Source organism: Canis lupus, chromosome 8, assembly GCF_048164855.1.
Source record: "Canis lupus baileyi chromosome 8, mCanLup2.hap1, whole genome shotgun sequence".
NCBI lineage: Eukaryota > Metazoa > Chordata > Mammalia > Carnivora > Canidae > Canis > Canis lupus.
The window spans coordinates 40567315-40590285 of record NC_132845.1 but is presented as its reverse complement, the minus strand read 5'-3'; the positions used below and the strand labels follow the sequence as shown (position 1 = coordinate 40590285).

The 22971-nt window shown below is 52.2% G+C and overlaps 2 protein-coding genes across 5 annotated transcripts in view; both read left to right on the top strand.

Moving 5' to 3' along the window:
- The window catches only part of TFAP4 (transcription factor AP-4), a 35555-nt gene extending 23943 nt beyond the window's left edge, over nucleotides 1-11612 (top strand). For 2 of the 4 annotated variants that reach the window (XM_072835555.1, XM_072835553.1), the window contains exons 2-7: nucleotides 6894-7059; nucleotides 7176-7274; nucleotides 7667-7837; nucleotides 8221-8361; nucleotides 9560-9712; nucleotides 10485-11612. In XM_072835555.1, coding sequence (XP_072691656.1) covers nucleotides 6985-7059; nucleotides 7176-7274; nucleotides 7667-7837; nucleotides 8221-8361; nucleotides 9560-9712; nucleotides 10485-10679 — 834 coding nt within the window. In that variant the 5' untranslated portion in view covers nucleotides 6894-6984 and the 3' untranslated portion in view covers nucleotides 10680-11612. Of the gene's footprint in view, nucleotides 1-5212; nucleotides 5347-6705; nucleotides 6814-6893; nucleotides 7060-7175; nucleotides 7275-7666; nucleotides 7838-8220; nucleotides 8362-9559; nucleotides 9713-10484 lie in introns of those variants that run through there. The other 2 variants (XM_072835554.1, XM_072835556.1) reach the window with 2 other exon arrangements.
- Nucleotides 11613-13705: 2093 nt separating this feature from the next.
- SRL (sarcalumenin) overlaps nucleotides 13706-22971 on the top strand; it is a 49767-nt gene continuing 40501 nt past the window's right edge. The window contains exon 1 of the mRNA XM_072835552.1: nucleotides 13706-13852. The gene's annotated coding sequence lies outside the window, so the exon portion shown is untranslated. The remainder of the gene's footprint in view (nucleotides 13853-22971) is intronic.

The window sequence follows — 22971 nt, the reverse complement described above, 5'->3', positions numbered from 1 at the left end:
GCCGCCTTCCCCAGGAGCCACTTCCCAAGCGTGGCCTCGGTCGCTCCAGATCCATCCTTCACCAGAGGGTGACGGGTGCGCGCACCACTCACATCCCCATTCCCCTGGACCCTTGTTAAAATGCACGTGCCCGCCACTCGGATGGCCAGGAGGAGGACGGCCCTGTCCCTGAGCGTCTGCACCGAACTCGGCCCGCGGGACACGGCGGTGCTGCGTCTGGGGCTTCCCTGGGTGCCCCACTTGGGAACCTGCAGACCCCTTAGAACCCCGCGGCTCCTGGAGCGAAATGGCTCCCTAGGACTGGGGCCACGTGCTCAGCCGCCAGGGTCAGGCTGGGCGGGGATTGAGGGAGGAGGAGCCGGGGCGGCGTGGCCCGCGCTGCTGGACAGCAGGGGCTGCAGAAACCGGGTTCGGGGACGGGACGGTGGCTGCTCCTGTACACACACCTCCCCACCCCGCCCCAGGCTCCCACCTCGACGGTTCTAAAGTTCGGAGTCATGTGCAGCCAGGGGGGTGGCCACCCTGGGTGCTGGCCCTTCCTTAAGGTCTACCAGAAGGGCCTCCCTGTAATAAGAAAAAAAATTCTGGAGCTCTTAGTATGTTCTAGGGACTCGTTTTGATAGATTTTTTTTTTTCTCACTGAATTTTTACACTCTGCGTCCTGAGTTAAGCGGCCTTATACACATACACTGTATGGGGTGAGGACATGGGCTTGAGAAGGGAAGAGTTAGTTACAGCAAGTGTTGGGGCTGGGACTTGAACCCTGGTCCCAGAGCCCTGCTCCTATCCCTCGTGGCTGGTTGGTTGTTCAGAGAATGGCTGGGTAGGACTGTTTGAGCCTGATCCTGGGTAGGCTTAGCACAGTGGGGACCTCTAGCCACCAGGTCTGAGACTTAGTTGAATCCTCTCTTGACCTCCCAGGACTAGGAGTTATACTGTCCCTGTCCCAAACCCTGCTTTAGAGGAGTCTAGCAGTCTCCAGGGGTCAAGTGCCCCAGGCTTGGGCATGGGGACATGCTCAGCCTGCCTATCTATGAGACAGTTGAAGCCTGTGCAGTGGGTGTGGAGTTGGGACCTCTGGGTTTGTTCATTTTCAGAAGCTGTGGGGTGAGGTGGGATCAAGTGTGTGGGTTGGGTGAGAACTTCTGGCTTTATGGATTGGTTTCTGAGGCTGGGATCTTGTTCTATCCCTCAGTGACTAGGAGCACTCTCTGCCTCATCCCTCTCCCAGACCTACTGGAGGGGGCCATACTGCACAGTGGGCACCCCCACCCTGAGTCACCCTCAGAGCAAGGCTCATGCCCCAGCTGTGTGGTTTTGGACCTGTGTGGTCTCAGCATGTGCCACTTCAGTAAAATGGAGCACCTGTGAAGGTTAGGCTGTGTGTATGGAAAGTGCCAGTATCTGTTAAATTCTTAGAAGCAGGAGCACTGTGATCTTAAAGTGTTTACCTCCTGCCCTTGGGGGGAAAGAGACCAGTGCTCAGAAGGAGTTAGGGAACAATTAGGGGCTTTGGAGTGTGTGTGCTGGGTCCCTGATGCGGTATATATGTGGCACCGGCTCTGGGCTGGGAACCAGAACTGGCCCTGTCCCAACAGCTCAAAATCTCCTGGTGCTAAGGTCTTGACTCTCCTGGTCTTATCAGCCCTGTAAGAGAGATCTTGGGTTCTCCTGGAATCCTGGGTGCAAACTCTGGAAAAACAAGGCATCCTGTTTTCCTCAATCTCTTTTATTCTCTTCCGTCTCTCTCTTATAACCTAAGGGTCATTTTTATTTTATTATTATTTATTTTAAAAAGTCATCTCTGTGCCCAACATGGGGCTTGAATTCATGACCCCCGAGATCAAGAGTCTCATGCTCTACTGGCTGAGCCAACCAGGCACTGCCCCTCTCTTCCGTGTCTTTTGAATTTCACCATGGTCCTATGAAATGAGGCGGTATTCCCCCATTTTGCAGGTGGGTAAACAGGCTTTGAGAGATGAAGTGCAGTTCCATGGGATAACAAGGGGCAGAGCTGGCTTATACTTGAACACAGAGTAGGGAGTCCCCTCTGAGGCGCTGAGGAAGCCCTAGGGAGGGGAGGACAGGGGAGAGGTGTTTCTGATATGAACAGCCTGGGCATGGTCTACTGGAACTGAGGGCAGGGGTGGCAGGCTGGTCAGAGTGTGGTGTATGGATAGAAGCAGTGGGGCCGGGTGGAGGCTCTGGGCTGCTTCAGTGCTGCAAAGAGAGGATGAGCGCCTTGGGCATCCTTGCTGAGGATCACTGCTTCCCTCCTGTCCTCCTCTTGGGGTGTAGGAGAAGTCCCATGTGGGCTTTCCCACCTCTGCCTGTAGATGTTGAGCGGCAGGTGTGTGAGTGACTTTTTGGGCACTGTAAATGAGAGTTCTCAGTGGCTAATCTTTTTTTTTTTTTTTAGTTTTTATTTATTTATTCATGAGACACAGAGAGAGGCAGAGACACAGGCAGAGGGAGGAGAAGCAGGCTTCATGCAGGGAGCCTGATGTGGGACTCGATCCCAGAACTCCAGGATCACGTCCTGAACCGAAGGCAGACGCTTGAACCGCTGAGCCAGCCAGGCGTCTTGTCAGTGGCTAATCTGAGGCTGGAGCCAGGCCTGGGGGTGTCGGTGGATGGGGGTTACTTTGCCTTTGGGCTGGGAAGAACTCATCCAGGTCAGGATTCAGCCTTGAAGACGGTGCTCCCTACCCGGGAGCCTCTGATTGGTCTGCTAGTGTTATTCCCAGGGGGCTGTCTGGAGGTACTCTGGTATTGGGGGGACAGTCTTAGCACCCAGGGCTGGTACTCAAACTGTTCTTGGCCAGTTGGCTGCCCTTCTCCAGGAGACAGGCTGTCAGAGGCCGGACTGGGAGGGAAAGAAGCATGCCACCTTCACTGCTCACCTGGGAGTCTGGAGTTGATGTGGAGGGGGCAGAGGGCCTTACAATTCCTGTCAGTCACGTTTATGTGTGCAAAACTCAGATAAAAATGTAAGAAACTTTCAGGGATTTGCAGAAAAGCCTATTTGATCTATGGTCATCTAGTTTAGCAGCTAGACTAGCCATGAATTATAGGAATCTCTGGTCAGCGATCAGGACCCCTAACATTCCGCCAACCAGAACTTCTGATTAGTGCACACGTTCCAGGGCTGTTTAGGTGAGTTATCTGTTAGGGTCTTGGTGGCAGCCCAAGTCCTCAGGAGGAACTGCAGCTTTGGGGTGAAGTCTGTTTTCTGGGGCTTTTTTTTTTTAAAGATTTTATTTATTCATGAGACACACACACACACACATAGAGGCAGAGGGAGAAGTAGGTTCCCTGTGGGGAGCCCAACGTGGGACTTGATCCCAGGACCCCAGGATCACACCCTGAGCTGAAGGCAGACACTCAACCACTGAGCCACCCAGGTGCCCCTGCTTTTTGGGATTTAAGTCTGCATTAGGTTAACTGGCAGCTGGTTCCTGAGCCAGGGCGTTGATGGACTTGGTGGGGAAGGAGACAGGATGGATGGCACATTTGGAAGAGCCAGGATGAGCAGGCCCTGGATCCTTCACTCCACTCTGGCCTCTCCAGTCCCTGGGCATCCTGGGGAGAAGGGAGGAGCTGAGGGTCTCCCAGGGCAGAGATTTTCATGGGCAGATGAACTGGCTGGCTGGGGGAGGAGCAGCTGAATTCTGGTTTCTTGGGGGTGGGACCTGGAAAGTACAGGAGGTAGGTACTTGCCTGCACCCTGACCCACCTGTCTTTCACGGTGGACATGAGCGGGTCACTTCTGTGCCTGTCCCACTGTTTGTCAGGAGGAGCACGGACACTACCTCCTGAGGCCACATACGGGGCTCTGGGAAGCAGCGGGGGCCCTTTGTGAGCTGTCAGGAGAGGGTACCAGCAGCAGATGCGGGAGAAGGGCTGAGCTTTGGCATCTGCAGGTGCCTGTTGAGCAGGATGGCTGTGCACACCACATGCTTTGTCTTTCTACAGGGGTTACCGTCATCTGTCTGTCTGGGTGTCTGGCTCTGTGGGGCGGTGCAGAGCCTACTCTGTCCTGTGGGTAAGAGCCAGGCTCTGGGGCTTGGAGCAAGCCTATGTCCTTGATCCATACAGGAATCATAAGGCCACTGGACTCAGAGAGAGTGTGACAATTCTAATCATAGAACTCAAAATTTATATATATATATATATATATATATATATATATATATATATGTATATATTTTAAATATTTTATTTTTTTTTATTTATTCATGATAGACCTAGAGAGAGAGAGAGACAGACAGACAGAGACACAGGCAGAGGGAGAAGCAGGCTCCATGCATGCCAGGAGCCTGATGCAGGACTCTATCCTGGGACTCCAGGACTGTGCCCCGGGCCAAAAGGCAGGCGCTAAACCGCTGAGCCACCAGGGATCCTCCTATTTATTTATATTTTTAAAGATTTTATTTATTTACTCATGAGAGACACAGAGAGAGAGAGGCAGAGACACAGGCAGAGGGAGAAGCAGGCTCCTCGAGGGAAGCCTGATGCGGGACTCGACCCCAGGACTCTGGGATCACGCCCGGAGCCAAAGGCAGACACTCAACCACTGAGCCACCCAGGCGTCCCTTGATTTAAGCTTCTTACTCTGTTGCCGAGTCCTCCAGTTGGGCCTTCTGGAACGGCCAACACTCAGGGTGATCCAAGGGTGGAGGTGGGGCTCCTTTTGACCCCTCACCATTCTTTTCAGGTCTGGCCTTTGGGCATCTCCAGGAGGGCCCCAGGGACTGTGTAGGGGTGTCTCCCTGTATCTCCCGAGAGGATGGGGATTCCCACCCAGACGGATGTCAATCATTTGGTGGCTTGGCTTCCTTTGGACGTCTCTCCCCAGTTTTTTTTTTTTCTTTCTTTTTGTTTAAAGTAAGCTCTACACCCAACATGGGGCTTGAACTCATGATCCTAAGATTAAGAGTCATATGCTCTTCTAACTGAGCCAGCCAGACTCCCTACCCTACCTCTTTTTCTTCTTTTCCCTCCACTCCCACCTCTTTAATCCACCCACCCAACACAGAGGGTCTGGAGGGCACTGCCAGACCAGGGAGCCTGGACCAGGTTCTAACCCCCCACAAAGGGCGGGCAAGCCACTGTGTGTCAGGTCTCGGGCCTGCGTCCTCGCCACTGCTCTGTCCCGCCACCCCATCACCTCTGATGTAGGGGCAGGGAAGTTGGGAGAAGTGAGGTGCCCCTGCCCTGAGGTGAGGAGCCAGATGGCTGGTAGTCTGACTCTAAGACTCTGTCCCTCCTCATTCGGAGTCCCAAGTCTCCTCTGCGAAGAAAGGGTCGTGGGCCACCTTTTGAGCATGGACATTCCAGGATGCTGTAAGGAAACTGCCCCCTGGGGGCCCCCAGCTGCGGCGACTACCCTCTCCCCCAGGAGAGGGGGCCAAGGCCCAGGAAGGGCAAGGGCGAGTCCAGGATCCTGCCAGCCCAGAGTGGGGCAGAGAGGGTGGGCCAGGGGGCCGGGAGAGGCCATGGCTGTCTCCAGCTGTGGCAGATGCATTCTCCGAGGTTTTCTTTTTTTTTTTTTTTTTTTTTAATTTTTATTTATTTATGATAGTCACAGAGAGAGAGAGAGAGAGAGAGAGGCAGAGACACAGGCAGAGGGAGAAGCAGGCTCCATGCACCGAGAGCCCGATGTGGGATTCGATCCCGGGTCTCCAGGATCGCGCCCTGGGCCAAAGGCAGGCGCTAAACCGCTGCGCCACCCAGGGATCCCTCTCCGAGGTTTTCTGAGCAAACGCCTTTCCTCCTGGGGACAGGCATGGGGGTTTGGGCACCTTTTTGAGCCCAGGGTCCTCATCGATGGAATAAGGCTGCCCATAGTCCGTTTCCCCACTTCTCCAGAACCAGGGATGTGAGCTCTCTTGGCCCAGGCCTGGACCAGGTCACCCAGGGAGGGCCCCTCAGGAAGACGCCAGGGCTGTGGCTTTGGGTGGGGCTGGTGGCCTCTTCTGGGAGCCCAGCATCTGGAAGCCATCAGGCCAGGGGCGGGGGGAGTCGCAAGAGAGGGCCGGGAAAGGGGGAATGCCTCCTCCAGGCCACACACAGGCCCACCCCTCGGGAGCGGTGGCGTTGGGCCTACAGGCCCCGCTGCTGTCTTTGCCTCCTGCCAATACTTCTGGGCCTCTCCCCCTTCCACTGGCTGCCTTCTCTCTCACCCCACTGGCTGCTGCTCCTGTAAGATGCAGTCACGTAATATGCAGTAACATTGCCCACTGCATGCTGGGAGCCTTGCTCCTTTGGCACAGGATGGGGCTGCCTCTTGGGGTGGGCAGGCTCAGGGGAGAAGTGTCTCCAGGGGTGGTTGGTCTGGTGTCCCCTTCTTGGAGTAAGTGGTACCTGTCTCGTTTTTGAGGTCTTAGCATGGGGTGTCTGGGGCCAGGCTGGGAGCTTGCAGACCAGTGTGTGGCTGCAGATGTGGCTGTGGTGACGGGGAGGGAGGAGCGATGTCTTCCTAGTCCTCAAGCCTGTGGTGCCACAGGAGGGGGTCCAGGTGCATAGCCAGGAGCTCAGAGGTGTCCCAGGGACAGGTGTCTGCAATTATTGTCTGGGACCATCTGTATCAGAATCACAGAGATTCTTGCTAGCTGGTCAGGCTTCTGGGCCCCACCCACACCTGCTGGCCAGACACTGGGGCTAGGACCTGGGGCTGCGCACTTACGGACACCCAGACACCCCAGAGGTACTACTCCATCACCCTCCTGATCTGCTGGGGTTGTAGGGACCTGGCAAATCTGGCATCTTCTGTCGCAGGACGGATGAAAGTTACACTAGCGGCCCCCGGAGGTGAATTGTAAAGACAGGGTCCCACCGGGGCAGGGCACGGAGGGCACCTAGCCTGAGCAGGTCTCTGTCCTGACCTGCAGCCTTGCCAACATTCCACTGACCCCTGAGACTCAGCGGGACCAGGAGCGGCGGATTCGGCGGGAGATTGCCAACAGCAACGAGCGGAGGCGCATGCAGAGCATCAATGCGGGCTTCCAGTCCCTCAAGACCCTCATCCCCCACACAGATGGAGAGAAGCTCAGCAAGGTGGGCTAGGCACGGGAGCCTTCCTGGAGGACGTGGCGGGCTCAGGTGGGGAGAAGGAAGTGAGCTTTGGCAGACGCTGCCCGCCGGGGTCCCTGACTTGTCCCTCCCACCCTCAGGCAGCCATTCTCCAGCAGACGGCGGAGTACATCTTCTCCCTGGAGCAGGAGAAGACCAGGCTCCTGCAGCAGAACACACAGCTCAAGCGCTTCATCCAGGTAGCTCCCCGTGGGGGCCTCCTGCTGCCGCAGTGCCCTGCCCCCTCCGGCTGCCTTTCCCCGCGTGAGCGCGTCCTGGCTCAGCCGTGGCCCGCAGGCTGCATCTTTCCCACTCACCTATTTCGGCACTTGCCTCCCTGCCTGGGCTTTGGCTTACCCATCCGTGACGTGGGGTGGGGTGGGCTCTGGAAGGAGCCGGGTGATTTCTGGAAAGCAGGTCCATTGTGCCTCCTTTTCTGGGCTTCGGCCATCTGTTGGGTTGGCACAATGGGGCCCTAGTGCTGAGAGGGACCTTGGGGGGCTGCGAGGGAGTCCTCTGATGTCCCTGGTGGTGGTGGTGGTTGTAGTTCAGGGTTGTTGAGGCACACTCACTGGCCCCTTGGGGTCCCCAGGAGCTGAGTGGCTCATCCCCCAAGCGGCGGCGGGCAGAGGACAAGGACGAGGGCATCGGGTCGCCGGACATCTGGGAGGACGAGAAGGCGGAGGACCTGCGCCGGGAGATGATCGAGCTGAGGCAGCAACTGGACAAGGAGCGCTCGGTGCGCATGATGCTGGAGGAGCAGGTAAGGCTCTGGGGGTGAGCAGTTCTTTACGGGAGCACCTGCTCTGTGCCAGAAGAGCACCTCTCTTCTCAAATAAATAAAATCTTCCCCGGGCCCAGAGCAGCGCAGCACGGGCAGGCCCTGGAGGTGGGAGGGGACACGGCCTGAGGGAGGAGTCATGGCTGGCCCGGCAGGCTGGGCTAAGGACTTTGGTCTCTCCCGCCGAGGGTGGACGAGCGTCAGCCATGCCAGGGTTTGCAGCAGGAGTGAACGGCCTCTTGCGAAGCCTAGAGCCTGGAGGCCGACCTGCGGTCCTGAGGGCCCTGCTCCGGGTGGGGCCGGGGAGAGGGAGGTGCGGGGTGCCCTCCGAGCCCTGCCCCTGAACCTGTCGCCCTGCCCCCCAGGTGCGCTCGCTGGAGGCCCACATGTATCCGGAAAAGCTCAAGGTGATCGCACAGCAGGTGCAGCTTCAGCAGCAGCAGGAGCAGGTGAGGCTGCTGCATCAGGAGAAACTGGAGCGCGAACAGCAGCACCTGCGGACCCAGGTGAGCAGTGGTGGCCTGGGAGCGGTCCTCACTCGCAGCGTCAGTGCCCCGGGCTCCAGCGGGGCAGGCCCAGGGTCCCAGGTTACTGGTTCCCAGGTAGCCTGCGTATGTTACCACATCGAATCCTTGTAGTGGCCCTTTCAGGCCTGAACTTATATTCTTCCTATTTTACTGATGGCAAAATTGAGGCGCACAAAGGGTGCATGACATGCCCACTCGTGATCCTCAGCGACTTAGCTGTCTAAACCCACGGTCTACACGCTTGATAACCACTGTAATTTTTTAAAGTATTTATTTACTTTTTGGGCGCCTGGGTGGCTCAGTTGGTTGGGCAACTGCCTTCGGCTCAGGTCATGGTCCTGGGGTCCTGGGATCCAGCCCCATGTCAGGCTCCCTGCTCAGCGGGGAGTCTGCTTCTCCCTCTCCCTCTGCCCCTCCCCCTACTTGTGCTCACTCTCTCTCTTCTCAAATAAATAAAATCTTTATTTATTTATTTTTTAAAAGATTTTATTTATTTAATCATGAGAGACACACACACAGAGGCACAGACACAGGCAGAGGGAGAAGCAGGCTCCATGCAGGGAGCCCGACGTGGGACTCGATCCCAGGTCTCCAGGATCACACCCTGGGCTGAAGGTGGTGCTAAACCGTTGAGCCACCTGGGCTACCCAAATAAAATCTTTAAAAATGATTTATTTACTTGAAAGAAAACATTTACTTGTTTTAGAGAGACTAAGAGCCAACACTAGGGAGGAGGAGGAGCATAGGGGGGAGAGAATCTCAAGCAGACTCGCTGCTGAACGCAGAGCCCAATGCGGGCCTTGATCTCATGACCCTGAGACCAGGAGCCAAACCAAGAGTCAGCTGCTTAGCATTCTGAGCCACCCAGGTGCCCCACAACCACTGTATTTATTAGATGTTAAAGTGCTTGCTTGGTGGACAGTGAAGGGGTCCCGGGATCTCAGATGGCTGGAAGCCCCTCTCTGGAGTACCTTTTCCACGTTTGTAAAGTTAGAGGGGGTGGAGCACAAATTGGCCAGCCCTCCTAGGGAAGATGTTCAAGGGCTGGGGTGGTTGGCAGAGGCTCTCTCGAAGCAGATGGTTTTGAGGGATGTCCCTCTGTGAGGGACAGAAGGATAGAAGGGAATGGGCAGCTCCTGGAACCTTTGAAAAGAGACTGAGGGCTTCTTCCTTGCAGCTCCTGCCCCCTCCGGCCCCTACCCACCACCCCACAGTGATCGTGCCGGCGCCACCCCCTCCCTCCCACCACATCAACGTTGTCACCATGGGTCCCTCCTCGGTCATCAACTCTGTTTCCACATCCCGGCAAAACCTGGACACTATCGTGCAGGTACCTGGACTTGGGGACGGGGCATCATGTGGGAATGGGCCCTTTGTGTCCGTCCCCGCATCTCTCTTTCTGTGTCTGCGATGGGGGTGGCTCTGAGAAGGTTTGGGGCAGAGAAGGGGGCGGGGACAACATAGTCTGGAAGACCCTGTTCCTTCCCTCTATGGGGTTTACCGAGAGGCTTTTTTGCTCCCTGAGCCTCCTGGTGTCAGGTTCCTGCATCCAACTCTTGGGTTGGTCCAGAGCTTCCTCTCAGCTCCATCTCCAGGACCTGGGTGGGCTGCAGCTGGCAGTGGTCGGGTAGGGACCAGTTAAGCCTCCTGCACAGAAGGAAGAAATGATATGATCAGCTTCAAGGGTCAGGCCTGAAGTTCTGTTGTGCCCAGCTTTGGGCGGCACCCCTGGGAGAACCAACAGCATCACAGAGAAAGAAAGAAATAAACAACAACAACAAAAAACCCCATCCACCCCTGCCACGTTGGTTGCACGTAAACCCAGCAAAATTGAATAATAAAGTTAATAGCAGAGAAGAGACCTGGCATAAGTGAGCAGGTGCTTTGAAATACATAAATGAGAGACGCTTGTGACTCTAGGCTGACTTGCCCTGTGATCTCCAAGGAGGTGTTCAGCTTAGCGGAGAAGGTCTGAACGTTGGGCAGGCAGGCTGCTGTCTTGCCAGGCTTACTTCTGGACCTTTCTGGGGTGCGGGTGAGGGGGTGTTTGTCCGAGTGTCCCTGGCTGTCCTCATCACACCCTGTCCCCCCCCCCCCACAAGGCGATCCAGCACATCGAGGGCACCCAGGAAAGGCAGGAGCAGGAGGAGGAGCAGCGGCGAGCGGTCATCGTGAAGCCGGGCCGCAGCTGCCCTGAGGCCCACGCCTCTGACACTGCCTCCGATTCGGAGGCCTCGGACAGCGACGCCATGGACCAGAGCCGGGAGGAGCCAGCAGGGAATGGGGGGCTTCCCTGACCACCCCCCAGCCCTCCTCTCCCTTCTTGGGGCCGGAGGGGGCCGGGGGCAGCAACGGGGAACAACGCAGGTGAACGAGTGAGGAATTTTTACAAAATTACGACGTCATTTGGGTCTCTTTTGTGACCTCTTTTTTCAATACTGTAAATCCACCTTTGGGCGAAGCCACCTGACCTGAGGCCCCGGGGGGCTGGGGTGGCAGGAGCACGTGGGAGCACCGGGACACCTGGGGCCGGGCCTCGCCCCGGAGGCTGGGGGAAGCTGACACAGATGCCTGGCCTCTCTCCGCCAAAAAGCTTTTTTTCTTTCTTTCTTTTTTTTTTTTTTTTTTTTCATTTAAACATGTTTTTAAGAACAGGGAAAAATCAAACAAAACCCCAAGGTATTCTGGCCTCCCCAGAGCCAGCCCTAGACTGTCAGTCTTTGACTCCTTCCCTCTTCTTTTTTTTTTTTTTTTTCCTTTCCCCTTTAAGCACTTACATGGGTTGGGGGTCTGGCTGGGTCGGAGCTCTCTGGGGCCCCGGGGGTCTACAGTGCTTTCGGTTGGGGTTTGCTGCTGCCCTACTCTCCTTCCCTCCTCGGCTCAGCACGAGGACTCGCCACTCCCCGCCGCCACCCAGCCCCATCTCTCCCTCCGGGTTTCCCATCTTCCACCCCAAAAATGTCTTTGTCTCTCTCTTTTTGTTTTGTTTGTTGTTGGTTCTTTTTGGTTTTGGTTTGGTTTATCTTTTTGGTTTTTTGTTTCTTGTTTTTTTTTTAATTTTTGTTTTTATTTTTGTTTTGTTTTTTTGTTTTGTTTTTTTTTTTACAATTTTGAGGTCTTTGTGTTCAAGGAGAAGCTATTATATTTTGTTAAGAAAGTGGGGGGAAAAAAACCAAGAGGCCACTGTGCCTTTATAAAGAAACAAAATAAAGTTTGTACTTTGTTTTTTAGATTCTGTGTCTCCTGGGTGTGTGCTGTCCTGAGGAGCCGGGGAAGGCTTCCTGGACTACAGTATGGGGTGCTCTTGGGGCCCACCAGAGGGGATCGGGTATGGCTGAACATGAAGATGGTATGTCGTCGTCATCCCCCCACCCCCTGCCCAGTGGGCAGTCAGGGTCCCCAGACTCCTGGCATTACTCCCTTGACTGTGCAAAGATGGGTGATGGCGCCAGGGGTGGGAGGAATGTCTCCTTCAAGGGGAGAATGAACCACCAAGCCAGATTCCCATCTCTTAGAGAAAGGACATGGGATGTTGAGGGGTCCTAGTTGTCCCCAGGCTTTGCCACTTCTTCATCTTGTGTAACCTCGCTGAACCATAGTCTCCCCAGCTACAGGAGAGAGAGTAGTATTACTTCCTGGCATGGTGTTACAGAGATCAGTCGGGTCTGGAAATTTATCTACAAGGCCCCTGAGCATCAGTTTTGTCATCTGAAGTTGGAAGTCAGTGGTACAAGGGCATTTTATGTTGCTGGGTAGGGAGGTGGACCTTTAACTCTCTTAGAATCCTCGGTGACCAGATGTGGCTTTACAGAGTGTTTCCCGTTGGGGAGCCTGGGTGGAGCAGTTGGTTGAGCATTTAAGTCTGGGTTTCGGTTCAGGTTGTGATCTCACAGTCCTAAGATCTGAACCTGGTTCGGGCTCCATGCTCAGTGGGGAGTCTGCTTGGGATTCCTTCTCTCTGCCCCTACTCCCCATGAATGTGCTCTTTCTCTCTCTCTGTGTCTCCCTCAAATAGGTAAGTCTTAACACACACACACCCACAAACCCCCAAAGTGATTGCCTTTTCCTGCTTTTCCTCATTGTGTATGTGGGCACCTAGGTCAGAGCAGAATGGCCAATTCACATCTCACCCTACAGTGATGCTTGTGACTACAGTGAGATGTCTCCAGACATGAACTTGCTGAAGACAAAGGCAGGCAGGAGCTTGAACTTTTTTTTTTTTAGAACTTTAAAAAAAAAAAAAAAAAGAACTTTAAAATTAAGTATTTTAAAGTGAAAAATTTAGAGGCACTTAGTATATTCACATTTATAAGATTTTATCTATTTATTCATAAGAGACACAGAGAAAGGCAGAGGGAGAAGCAGGCTCCATGCAGGGAGCCCGACGCGGGACGCGGGACTCGAACCTGGGACTCCAGGGTCACGCCCTGGGCGGAAGGCAGGCGCTAAACCACTGAGCCACCCAGGGATCCCCGTATAGTCACATTGTTGTGTTGCTGTCACCTCTATCCACTTTCAAAACCTATCACTCCAAAATTCGCACTTTTTACTTTTTGGTTGTGTGACTTTTGACCAATGCATACAGTTGTGTAACCATCATCACGGTCCAGCTATTAGTGGTCTCATCTCATTGTCCTGCACTGTCCCTTTGCAGTCCAGACCCTGGCAGCCACACTGAGCTGCTCCTACAGTTTTGTCTCTTCCACATAAATGGAATCCTATAACGTTTAGCCTCTTGACTCTAGCTAGCTTCTTTAACTTAGTATCACAAAGTTTTCTTTTGGGGGGTCTATCTAGCTAAATTTACATAATTATATTAAAATACGTGTCTGAGGGGAGGCGCTTAGCCCGGATCTGAGCGGGGGACGCCCTTCCCAAGGCCGGAGGAGCCACGGTTTCCAGCCAGGTGCGCAGTTTGGGGCACGGGTCCCATGCAGCTCCTAAGAGCATCAATAGAGGGCGCTGTGGGCCCAGGACGCCGGGCCCGGCGAGGGCGGAGGCTCCGCCTTCTTCCGGTGCCCGCGGGACTGCTCAGTTCCTATAGGCCAGAGGAGGCACCTAGGGGCGGGGCCGGAAAGTCCCCTCCCCCGACCTTAGTGGCGCGCCTGGTGACAGCAGGCGGTCTCCGTGCAGGCGGCGGAAGTCAGGGGCGCGGACGCGGCCCCGCCTCTTCCCGGACTCGGTCCCCCTCCCCCCCGGAGCGCATGCTCCTTGGCGCCTCAGGCGGCTTTGCGCGCTACCGCCGGCCCGCCGCTCTGTCCCCGCCCCCGGTCCCGCCCCCGCGCGCTCTCACGCACGCCTCGCACGCAAACGCCGCGAGCGTGTGGCTTCCGCGTGTTCCCCGCGGGGAGGCGCTCGCCCGCTTCCTCCTGCGGCCGCCGGCCTTGGGGCTCGCCCTGCGGCGGGGTGCTGTGGCCGGCGCGCCCGGCGGGAGTCTGGGAAGGTCTGCAGGCTGCGGCGGAAAGAACAGGTGACGTTACTTCTACTGACGCGTTTCACTTTTAAGCCACAGTATCCGCAACACTGTCGTTTCAGCACAGCGATGGATGTAAGGAACGCACGGAATCCCCGTTCTTCCCGCCATGTTTGGGAACCTTGTCTGCCGCTTGCCAGGCCTATGTGGGCACGGGCGCGGCTCCAGGGCCAGCACCCGCACGTAGGGTGGTGACAGGGTCAGCGGCCCGTGAGGGGCAGTGACGGGGTCCAGAGTCAGCGCCACGTGAGGGCCAGTGACGGCGTCCAGGATCTGCGGCCACGTGAGGGGCAGTGACGGCGTCCAGGGTCAGAGCCACGTGTGGGGCAGTGACGGGGTCCAGGGTCAGCGGCCTGTGAGGGGCAGTGACGGGGTCCAGGGTCAGCGGCCCGTGAGGGGCAGTGACGGGGTCCAGGGTCAGAGCCACGTGAAGGGCAGTGATGGGGTCAGGGGTCAGCAGCCCCGTGAGGGGCAGTGACGGGTTCAAGGGTCAGCGGCCCCGTGAGGAGCAGTGACAGGGTCTCCAGGGTCAGCGGCCACTGAGTGGCAGTGACGGGGTCTCCTGGGTCAGCGGCCCTGTGAAGGGCAGTGACAGGGTCCAGGGTCAGCGGCCACATGAGCAGTAGTGACAGCGTCCAGGGTCAGCGCCGCGTGAGGGGCAGTGACGGGGTCCAGGATCTGCAGCCACACGTGGAGGTAGTGATAGGGTCCAGGGTCAGCGGCCACATGTACCGTGGCTCCGGTCAGGGTGGCCACACACCTGGGGCCAGGCCTGGCGGTCTGGAAGGGCATCGTGTCCTGCAGGCTTAGTGCTCGCTGGCCTGGGAGGAGGAATAAAGGAATATGTGGGAATGGGGTGGTATGGGACCCCAAGCTGTTAAGAAGCTTGGACCTCATGTTTTGTGAAGGGGTAGGGGTCTGGGAGACATGACAGAGATGCCGTTCAACAAAACCTTTATTGAAGTATTACTTAGTGTGTATACCAGGAAGAGGAGCATAGCTTAAGTGTTTAGCTCTGTGAATTTTCACACACTCAATATATAGCCATGGACCCCGCACCCCATCAGGACCTCAAATGATTTATTTTTTTTTAAACTTTAAAAAATTTTGGGATCCCTGGGTGGCGCAGCGGTTTGGCGCCTGCCTTTGGCCCAGGGCGCGATCCTGGAGACCCGGGATCGAGTCCCACATCGGGCTCCTGGTGCATGGAGCCTGCTTCTCCCTCTGCCTGTGTCTCTGCCTCTCTCTCTCTCTCTGTGTGACTATCATAAAAAAAAAAAAAAAAAAAAAAAAAAAAAAAAAAAAAAAAAAAACTTTAAAAAATTTTGTGGAAACAGGTGTAAAAGGACGTACTGTGTATCCTTCACCTGGCCTGCACCAGGGTTAACATCTTGCACACCTGGAGTACAACTGCAGAACCAGGTAATCGGGACCAGTGTAGTACACCAGGCTTATTCACATTTTACCAGTTTTATGTGTTCTGGTTACATATGTGTGTTTATGTAACATTTTGCACCAGCAATGTATGAATTGCTCTGCATCCTCACCTTCAGTCCATATCATCAGAATATAACTATCAGGACACCTGGGTGGCTCAGAGGTTGAGCGTCTGCCTTCGGCTCAGGACGTGATCCTGGGATCTGGGATGGAGTCCCTCGTTGGGCTCCCTGTGAGGAGCCTGCTTCTCTGCCTCTCTCTGTGTCTCTCTCATGAATAAATAAATAAAATCTTAAAAAAAAAAAGACTATATTCAACCTTTCTGGTAGGTGTAGAGTGGAATCTTGCCACCATTTTAATTTCTATCACGATGGAGTAGTTTTGTGTCATCACTCAAATTGTACAGTATTTATGCTCTTACTGTCTGGCTCTTTTGCTCAACACAGTGTCTCTGAGGTTCGTTTATGTTTTTGTGTATATCAGCAGTTCATTCATTCATTTTTTTAAAAGATTTTATTTATCCATGAGAGATAGAGAGGCAGAGGCCCAGGTAGAGGGAGAAGCAGGCTCCCAAAGGGAGCCTGATGCGGGACTCGATCTCTGGAATGGGGATCACACCCTGAGCCAAAGGCAGACACTCAACCATTGAGCCACCCAGGCGTCTCTGCAGTTCATTCATTTTTATGGCCAAGTATATTCTGTTGTGTGAATATACCGCAGTGGATTTAGCCGTTCACCTAGCCATGGATGTTTAGGTTGCTTGTAACTTAGAGCTATCATGAATTAATTTAATTTAATTTAATTTAAATTTTATTTTATTATTATTCTTCTTTAAAGTAGGCTCCATGCCCAGCATGGAGCCCAACTCGGGGCTTAAACTCATGACCCTGAGGTCAAGACCTTACCTGAGGGACGCCTGGGTGGCTCAGTGGTTGAGTGTCCACCTTTGGCTCAGGCTGGGGTCCTGAGATCGAGTCCTGCCTCGGGCTCCCTGCATGGAGCCTGCTTCTCCCTCTGCCTGTGTCTCTGCCTCTCTCTCTGTGTCCCTCATGAATAAATAAATAAAATCTTAAAAAAAAAAAAAAAAAAAAGACCTGAGCTGATCAGGAGTAGGATGCTTCACCAACTGAGCCACAGGTGTCCCTATCATGAATATATTTTAGTAGATGCTATGCCCCCAAATAGACTGTGCCAGTTTCCCCTTTTCCTGTCATGTGTGAGGGTAGAGTGGCAGTGGAGGAGAAAACACATCCCGAGTATGTACCATTGACACTCTTTGGTGGTGGGTTCTTTGGAAGGGGACCAGGCACTTCTTGGTTCCTGGTGGCCTCCCTTGGCCTATTTTAAGGGTCTCTGTGAGGAATAAACCTCATGGAAATGTATGTCTGCTCTGATGTTCTCAAGGATCATTAAATTACACTGTGTCCTTAGGAAGAAGATCCTCAGAAGAAATTCCTTGGAGTCTCAGTAGCAGGAATAATTTCATTTCTCCTAAGCAGTTGGTTTGTTCTTATTTTAAGGTCACCGAGAGTTGGCAGGTGATCAGCTTACACACATGTGAGCTCCTTACGTACGAAGTGCCGTTGCTTTTGTGTCAGCCTTACTAATGACTGCGTTTTGTGTGTGCCAGCCTTCGCGTGGTTTCCTTCTACCCTCACTCTCAGGTCTTGCTTTTTCGGTATACTTTTGAGTACTTGGGAGCCATCTCCGTGCTTTTCTGGCACAGGTTGGGTTATCATAAATAAATGCCGCATGTGCCGTGATTTGGGGTGTCTTTGGCAGAGGAGCAGTCGCCCCAGCTCTGTGTGATGTTTGAAGGGTTGTCTGGCAGAAGCAGGGGCCTTCCTGTGACCTCAGCCTCCTTTGTGGTTAATGAACTGGCCTCAACTGGCCTCAGAATGGCTTTAGACAAGACTTCTATTTTTATGTTTTAACATTTTCATAAAAAATTTTTTTGTAACTGGAGCCACGTAACAAGTATGGGGAAAATTGTTCCTTGTTTCAACAGTTTTGCCAATTTTTAGACTGAAAGATGACAGATGCCTAGAGTTTACCTTATGTTGAATTAAAATCAGTATTTCTCTAACAACAACAACAAAAAGAATGGCTTCAGATGAATATGTAAAGCCCAAGTAAATCCTCCAGCTGTCTTTGGAGCCAGCTGGCTGGGCCATCCTTCGCCTCAGATCTTGTTGGCCCCAGCTCCACCCTGTCCCACCCAAGCCCTCCCGCCTGTCCCTTCTTTATCTAGCTGCCTTCCTGGGTGCCGCTGTCCTTGTGGCATCTGCCTTTCTCAGTCTCTCTGGTTCTGCTTGCCCTCCTGTGCCCTACAAGCCCTGAGCTAGACGTGGAGCTAGTACCACCCCCTGCCTCCATCCTCTCTCGGCTCTGGCCCCACTGAGTTGCAGTTTCTGGTGTTGATCGACAGGAGCAGGAGCGCATGCTGACCTCGAGGAGGGAGTAGGACTGGGGGCTGCAAGGCCCCACGTGAGGGGCAGCTGTAGAAAGGAATGCCCTTCCCAAACCCACTCTCCCCGACCACACCCCTGGTGTTGAAAAGGAGCGAGGAGTGACAGCTGCAGAGTTTCCTGAATTAGGGGGGCCTAAGTCACCCACCCCCAGGGTGAGGCCTGTTCTGGTGGACAGCCCCAGGATCTAATTAAAGAGGGAGCAGGAAAGTGACTAGAGAAGGCTACATGTCCTACACACGTATCAGAGATCAGCTGGTTGACCTCCCTTTGCCTTCTGCCCTGCCCTGTGGGAGATAAAGAAGATGGGCAGACAACTACAAGAGAGAATTGATGAGAATCTCCTGCTCCTTAGGCCGAGCAGCTTCTGTCTAAAGATGGAGCTGGGGAAAGGAGAGGTCCTTGCTCTGGTCAGGCAGTGGCAGTGGTGGAGGGTCGTGTGGGGGAAAGCTGGCGTGGAGCTGGGTGGCTCAGTCTGTTAAGCTTCTGACTCTTGGTTTCAGTCAGGTCAAGATCTCAGGGTCCTGAGATAGAGTTCTTGTCAGGCTCTATGCTCAGCAGGGAGTCTGCTTGAGATTCTTTCTCCCTCTGGCCCCTCCCCCAATGCTCCCTATCTCTCTCACAAAATAATCCTTTAAAAAAAAGAATTATAACCTGAGAATTTATTTTCAGTTGAGTCTACCCTCCTTTTTAATCTCTTGATTTCCAAACAGGATGTCTTTTTTTGTTCTTTGATTTTTATAAATTGTGGTTAAAATTTACCATTTTACTCATTTAAAATTTTTAATCCAGTGACGTAAAGCACATTTACAATGTTGTGTGACCATCACCACTGTCTTTCTGCAGAATGTTTTCATTATTCTTAATAGAAACTCTGCCTATTAAACACTGACTCCTGTGCCCCCTTCACTCCACCCCTGGAACCCACAATTCTACTTTCTTTCTCTTTGAGTTTTTTTAAAAATCCTTTTTTAAAAAGTTATTTATCATTCATTCATTCATTCATTCATTCATTCATTCATTCATGATAGACAGAGAGAGAGAGAGAGGCAGAGACACAGGAGGAGGGAGAAGCAGGCTCCATGCCGGGAGACCAACGCAGGACTCGATCCCGTGACTCCACTCCAGGATGGCGCCCTGGGCTAAAGGCAGGCGCTAAACCGCTGAGCCACCCAGGGATCCCCTAAAAAATCTTTTTTGACTTTTCTAGGTACCTCATATAAGTGCAGTCATAGTGTCTGTCTCTTATGGGCTAAATTGCGTCCTTTCAAAATTCATGTTGAAGTCCTAGTATCTCAGAATGTGACTGTACTTGGATATGGGGTCTTTTTTTTTTTTAATTTAATTAATTTATTTGTTTGAAAGAGAGGAGAGCAAGCATGGGGAGGGGATGGGGCAGAGGGAGAAGCAGACTCCTCCACTAAGTGGGGGAGCCTGACTTGGGGCTCATCCCAAGGCGCTGAGATCATGACCTGAGCCCAAGGCAGATGCTTAATCAGCTGAGCCACCCAGACACCCAGATATGAGGTCTTTACAGAGGTAACTAAGGTAAAATAAGGTCATATGAGTGGGTGATAACCTAATACAATTGGTGTCCGTACAAGAAGAGGAGATTAGAACACAGATAACATAGACCAGGAGATGACCATGTGAAGACACAGTGTGGAAAGAGGATTGTCTACAAGCCATAGAGAGAGGCCTCAGAAGAAACCAGCCCTGCCAGCACCTTTATTGAAGACCTCCAGAACTGCAAGAAATAAATGTCTATTGTTTAAGACACCTGGTCTGTGGTTTGTCCTGGCGGCCCCAGCAAATGACTAGTCCTTTTGTGACTAGTTTATTTTATTTAGCATTAATATTCTGAAGGCTCATCTGTGTTGAAGGATGTATTAAAATTTCATTTTTTTGGCTGGATAATATCCCATCACCTAGATAGGCCACATTTGGTTCTTCTGCTCATCTGCTGATGAGCACCTGGGTTGTTTCCACCTTTTGGCTTTTTATTTATTTTATTTTTAAAGATTTTATTTATTTATTCATGGTAGACACAGAGAGAGAGAGAGAGGCAAGACACAGGCAGAGGAAGAAGCAGGCTCCACGGCAGGAGCCCGATGCGGAACTCGATCCCGGGACTCCTGGATCATGCCCTGGGCCAAAGGGAGGCGCCAAACCACTGAGCCACCCAGGGATCCCTGCCCCCCCTTTTTAAGATTTTATTTATTTATTCATGAGAGAGAGAGAGAGAGGCGGAGACACAGTCGAGAGAAGCAGGCTCCATGCAGGGAACCCGATGAAGGGGCTCGATCCTGGGACTCCAGGATCATGCTCTGGGCTGAAGGCTGATGCTCAACTGCATCCCCCTTTTGTCTCTTTATTGTGCCCCTGTGACCATGCAAGGCCATGTTTGAGCCCAGATGGGGCATCTTTCTTTTTTTCTTTTAAAGATTGACTGGTTGATTTTTTGATGGGCAGAGGGAAAGAGGGAGAATGGTAAGCAGACTCCCCACTGAGCACAGTGTCCCACGCAAGTCTTGATCCCATGACCCTGAGATCATGACCTGAACTGAAATCAAGAATTGGATGCTTAACTCACCGAGCCACCCAGGTGCCCCCAGATGGGGTATCTTTAAATCACGTGCAGTTAACTGTTTAAACTGTGCTGAGATCACACTTTCCTCTCCTGCCCAGTTTGGCTTCTAGTGGCTTTTTCTGGCCCTTCAGCCTGTGCCTTTCCCTATTCTGCACAGTGCTCTGCACCCCTTCCTGGACACACCAATTCCTCTCTTGCCCTGATGACATTCTCTTGGATTGATGGGAGAAGTCAAGGCTTTTTGAGTCAGGCACATCCAGGTTCAAATTCAGACCACTCCTATGTGGTGGTGTTATGATAGCAGTTGGAGTCTTGGCCTCCTCACTGTGAAATGGTGGTGGCATGCCCACCTCCTGACTCATGAAGCACCTGGCCTAGAGTGGGCACATCATTGATTTTGACTTCCTCTTCTGTCCCAGGACCGGATGCTGCCTCCAACCCCTTATAGGGAGTTCCTTTCCCAGCCTTGAACATGGACAGAAAACTCAGTATTGCTATGTTAGTCTGGTTCTCCAGAGAAACACAGCCAATAGGATGTCTGTTTATAGAGAGAGGTTGTGGGGACTGGAAAGTCAAAAATCCACAGGGGAAGCTGGTGGCCATTCTGGCAAGAGTGGTTTTTGCAGTCTTGAGTTGGAAAGTAGTCAGAGGTAGTATTCTTTCCTCTTCTGGGGTTAGGGGAATGAGCACAGTCTTTTGTTTAAGACCTTCAACTGATGGGATGAGGCCCACCCACATTATGGAGGGTGATCTGCTTCACTCAAGAGTTTACAGATTAAATGTTAAGTCCTTGTAAAAAAAATGTTGAACCCTGCACAGCAGCATTCAGACTGATATTTACCAAACACCTGGGTACCATAACCTCACCAAGTTTACACGTAAAATTAACCATTGCAGTTGGTAACTTGCCAGCTTTCTTCAGACTGGTCTATAGATTCATTGTAATTCCAATTAAAATCCAAGAAGGCCTTTAAAGAGCAATTTATAGGCTGGATTCTAAAATTCATATGGATGTGTAAAGGAACTAAAATAGCCAAAATATTTATTTATTTATTTATTTATTTATTTATTTATTTATTTAAGATTTTATTGATTTATTCATGAGAGACACAGAGAGACAGCCAGAGACATAGGCAGAGGGAGAAGACCTGGTCTGTGGTTTGTCCATGCAGGAAGCCCAATGTGGGACTCGATCCCAGGACTCCAGGATCACGCCCTGGGCTGAAGGCAGGTGCTAAACCGCTGAGCCACCCAGGGATCCCCATAGCCAAAGCAGTTTTTAAATATTTATTTATTTATAATCTCTACACCCAACGTGGGTCTCAAACTCATGACTTCGAGATCAAGCATTATATTGCCTGACTGAGTCAGCCAGGCAACTCCAAAACAATTCTTTTGGAGAGAGGAGAGGCAGAGAGAGAAGGAGAGAGAATCCTAAGCAGGCTTCATGATTGGTGCAGAGCCTGGGTCAGAGCTTGATTTCATGACTCTTGAGATCATGACCTGAGCCAAAATCAAGAGTTGGATGTTTAACTGACTGAGACACCCAGGTGCACCCCCCAAACAGCACTTTAAAAAATATGTTTTATTTGAGAGAGAAAGCAAGCATGGGGAGGGGCAGAGGGAAAAGGAGAAGCAGACTCCCTGGTGAGCAGGGAGCTGGATGCGAGGCTTCATTTAAGTTTTTTTAATATTTTATTTATTCATGAGAGAGAGAGAGAGGCAGAGACCCAGGCAGAGGGAGAAGCAGGCTCCATGCAGGGAGCCCGACGTGGGACTCGATCCCGGGACCCTGGGATCATGTCCTGAGCCAAAAGCAAATGCTCAACCGCTGAGCCACCCAGGCGTCCCCACACTACCAGATTTCAAGGATCTGTGATTAAGGAAACCACAGTAGAAAGACAGACAGGTAGACCAACAGAACAGAATATAGTTCAGAAGTAGCTTTACACACATATAGTCATTTGATTTTCTTTTTTTTTTTTATTTATTTTTTATTGGTGTTCAATTTACCAACATACAGAATAACCCCCAGTGCCCCTCACCCATTCACTCCCACCCCCCGCCCTCCTCCCCTTCTACCACCCCTAGTTCGTTTCCCAGAGTTAGCAGTCTTTACGTTCTGTCTCCCTTTCTGATATTTCCCACACATTTCTTCTCCCTTCCCTTATATTCCCTTTCACTATTATTTATATTCCCCAAATGAATGAGAACATATAGTGTTTGTCCTTCTCCGATTGACTTACTTCACTCAGCTCATTTGATTTTCAATAAAAGGTGCAAAGGCAATTGAATAGAGGAAGGATAGTCTCTTCCACAAATGTTGCTGGAACAACTGGATATCCACATGTGAAAATCTAAACTTTGGTGTATACCTTGCAACATGTTAAAAATTATACAAAATGGATCATAGATCTAAATGTAAAACCTAAAATTATTACACTTCCAGAAGAAAACAGGAAAACATCCTGGGCATCTTGGGTTAGGCAAAGGTTTCTCTGGATTTTATAAAAATTATGAACTTCTGTTTGAAAGACACTTCAGTGCATGAAGACAAGCCACCAATGGAGAGAATATTTACAAACTACATATCTGATGAAGGGCCTTTATTCAGTGTATAT